Source organism: Lindgomyces ingoldianus (genome assembly GCF_010093535.1).
Source record: "Lindgomyces ingoldianus strain ATCC 200398 unplaced genomic scaffold BDR25scaffold_56, whole genome shotgun sequence".
Classification (NCBI taxonomy): Eukaryota; Fungi; Ascomycota; class Dothideomycetes; order Pleosporales; family Lindgomycetaceae; genus Lindgomyces; species Lindgomyces ingoldianus.
Genome location: NW_022985217.1, coordinates 33206 through 36908, shown reverse-complemented (window position 1 = coordinate 36908; position 3703 = coordinate 33206). Strand labels below are relative to the sequence as shown.

General features: G+C 48.6%; 1 protein-coding gene across 1 annotated transcript in view; it reads right to left on the bottom strand.

The window, feature by feature from the left end:
* Nucleotides 1-595: 595 nt before the first annotated feature.
* Nucleotides 596-3703, bottom strand: part of BDR25DRAFT_319721 (HET-domain-containing protein) — a gene marked incomplete at both ends in the record, with an annotated part of 4828 nt that continues 1720 nt past the window's right edge. The window contains 8 exons of the mRNA XM_033691848.1: nt 596-1295; nt 1363-2198; nt 2234-2406; nt 2758-2760; nt 2891-2893; nt 2959-2994; nt 3091-3126; nt 3363-3382. Of these exons, the coding sequence (XP_033540533.1) occupies nt 596-1295; nt 1363-2198; nt 2234-2406; nt 2758-2760; nt 2891-2893; nt 2959-2994; nt 3091-3126; nt 3363-3382 (1807 nt within the window). The remainder of the gene's footprint in view (nt 1296-1362; nt 2199-2233; nt 2407-2757; nt 2761-2890; nt 2894-2958; nt 2995-3090; nt 3127-3362; nt 3383-3703) is intronic.

Here is a 3703-nt window from a genome sequence, read left to right as displayed (position 1 = left end):
CACCTTTTTGGTTGTATTGGCGTAGTGGTACAGAGCTCCGTCCTTACACGTAAGCGCCATCTCGGTCTTACACTAGTTAGTACTCCTAATTAAAGCAATTACTAATCCTAGCTAGTGCAAAACAACCTGGTACCTACATAATCATCGTGGTGTAATTTACTTACAGTGGCTGTTAGACTTGTGGCTGTGCGGAAGCTTGGCGGGCGAACCGACCTTAGCCCCGCAGCCTTGCGGTCCCCACTTAACCTTTGCCAATGCCTCCGGTCAACCAACTTAACTCTCTGAAGACACCTACAGAATTCGCCACCTCACAAGGGTGTAGCCGGTGCGGTTCGGCCATCCTCACTGTAGTGGTGGCGAGCTGAAGTATCTTATGCGTCAATTGTCTGCTTGCAAGTACCGCTAATTATGTTGCCACTAAACCCGTTTCGTGTAAGGAGGATGTGGGTCAATAAATCATCGCCCAAGCCTTTGGCAGACCTTTTAAGATTTGTTTTAGCGCAGCAGCCTTTACGGTGAGCTTTTCCACAGTCAAACGCTATACAGGTAGACGAAGTGAAGTATATACGTAAACGTCGTTCACACGACTCGTACGTTACACGACTCGTATGTTGATCCTCTGTACCACCACGCAGTCACTCTGAATCAACCCAACACCAGCCCTCCTGTACTCGCCATCCACACTAGTCGGCCTGACGACTAGTACATAGTACTCCTCAATATCTCTATTGCTCTTCCTTCCTACAACAACACATTGTTCTTTGTGAAGATCTTTACCGCCCTTACCGTCATACTGTATCCACCCTCTTTTCGCTCCATCAGAATCCAAGACTGCATACTGTGCCTCATAGAGTCCCATCGTACAGTTCTGAAATGTCCATAGGTTGGAGATTATGGCATGGTCGCATTCGCACTCCTCATCGAACCAGAGGTGATCAATCCAATCAACTTTGCCCAAGGGGATGTCCATGAACTGAATGCCTCCACTATATGCCATCCATGACCAAGATGGCACATGATGGTCGTACACAATCTCCTTCATCTTGTCGTTAGATGCCTGCCAGAGGAGGTTCCTGTGAAGGTACTTCTGTAAGATGCCATATCTGCTTTGACACTTTAAGGCGCCTGCGATACGATCCTCCAGTCCAGATATGGCAATACATCTGTCAGTCGAGACTGTAAGGTTCCGCTTCGAGTAATCCTGGAAAATAAAGGAGATGCAGTTTAGGATACGTCGAATGCCTGAATTAAGGAGCCGGCTCGGGAAGTCTGGATCGAGCATGAAGTACTTATCCCTATAGGGGCTTAGGAGGAAAATGCCTAGTCAGGAGAGTTTCAACTCAGGTGTTGTAGAGCTCGTACCTTTCCAGCCTAGTAAGGTTTTCGCAGTAAACCCCTTCCCCACATTCCCAGTACATCTGATTGGCGCTGAAGTGGATAGTTCGTCGTGCTAAAACCCCCTCTTGCAATACCCATGCTCGCGTGTTAAGCTGAGCCTTGCCTACATCATTGTCGAAATCATCTATATCAGCGCTGATGTAGAATTGCTTGCCTGAGGCATCTTGAACATGGACATACCCAGGGTTCACGCCCCGCCTAAGGAACCCTGCGTTGGAGTCAACAGCCGCAGTTGCAGCGATTGTGCAGTAAGCGTGCGAAAAGACGCGTTCCATTTGGCCAGATTCACATTTCCAGTCCTCACCGTTATCCCCGTATTGGATGATGCAGAGTGAGTCGATCCAGAGATATAGAACGCCAATTTCTCGGGTCACTTTAACAGCGTCTTGGAAAGTCTTCGGTAGTTCAGAGAGACTGAATCCTTCCAACCGTTGGCCAATATTATCCTGGGTTGTACAATGCGCTTTCTTCTTTTCGACTGGGAGGTTGCCCCAGCAGTGAGACAATGCGACGTATTCTTGCCTGCTTGTTTCCGAGGCACAAACCAGACGCACAAAATCTGAAGCATAACCTGAATCCTTTAGATCACCAACGTAGAGGACTCTCGTCGGCAGTGTTCTCTTGGATTCACCTTGGTACTCGTTACAACCGTGGGACTCGTCACACCAACGAAGCCATGCGCGGAGCAGTGAAAATCGTGCAGGGCTATCAGGTTCAGGTAGGATTGGGAGGCCAATTGGGGCGCTAGACTCAGTATGAACAGCGTATTCTGTGACAAGGATATGCAATAAGTATTGTTTCTGTCCAGTGTATAAGAGGGGTCGTGGGCACTGACGTGGGTCTGTACAAAACCGCAGAAGACGCGGGCCTCCTGCTTCTGCTCTAAGTGCCAACCGTGTTCGCTTTGTAACGATATTTCCGTCATCATCATTGCGGCAGTGCTGAAATGCTTGGAGGAGCAATTTGCAGATCGAACAGCTTTCTGCAGAAGTATGTATATCAGAAAGACTAGCGTTGTAAGTAGCATGTGTATGAGCTTCATCCACAATCGCGCTGCAGCAGGGACAAGAGTAAACCGTAGCAGGTAGCGGACGTAATGGTAGACCTGAGAGAAGGTTGTGTGCAAAGACATTGTCGAAGTTGAGAAACCAATTGTTGTACTACTTTCAAATTATTATCAACCCTAGCGTTCACATAAAGGAGTAATCCGGAGGTCAACTTACCTGCTACACCACCAGACACACCAGCATTAGCAGCAGCCTCGCATCTCAGTGTTCGCAGGTCAACTCACGCCCTACACCACCAGACACACTAGCATTAGCAGCAGCCTCGTATCTCAGTGTTCGCAGGTCAACTTACGAACTACATCAGACACAACAGCATTAGCAGCAGCCTTGCATCTTAGTGTTCGTAGGTCAACTTACATCCTACACCACCAGACACGCCAGCATTAGCAGCAGCCTCACATCTTAGTGTTTGCAGGTTAACTTACATCCTACACCACCAGGCACAACAGCATTAGTAGCAGCCTCGCATCTCAGTGTTCGCAGGTCAACTTACGTGCTACACCACCAGAGACACCAGCATTAGCAGCAGCTTTGTCAGTGTTCGCAGGTAAACTTACGCCCTGCACCACCAGACACACCAGCATTAGCAGCAGCCTCACATCTCAGTGTTCGCAGGTCAACTTACGCCCTACACCACCAGACACAACAGCATTAGCAGCAACTTTGCATCTTAGTGTTCGCAGGTTAACTTACAAGCTACACCACCAGACACACTAGCATTAGCACCAGCCTCACATCTTAGTGTTCACAAGTCAACTTACAGGCTACACCACCAGACACACTAGCATTAGCAGCAGTCTCGCATCTTAGTGTTCGCATGTCAACTTACGCCCTACACCACCAGACACACCAGCATTAGCAGCAGTCTCTTATCTCAGTGTTCGCAGGTTAACTTACAAACTACACCACCAGACACACTAGAATTAGCAGCAGCCTTGCATCTTAGTGTTCGCAGGTTAACTTACAAGCTACACCACCAGACACACCAGCATTAGTAGCAGCCTCACATCTTAGTGTTCGCAGGTCAACTCACAGGCTTCACCACCAGACACCAGCATTAGCAGCAGCTTTGCATTAAGCTTAGTGTTCGCAGGTCAACTTACGTCCTACACCACCAGACACACCAACATTAGCAGCAGCTTCGCATCTCAGTGTTCGCAGGTCAACTTACGTCCTACACCACCAGAAACACCAGCATTAGCAGCAGCCTCGCATCTTAGTGTTCGCAAGTCAACTTA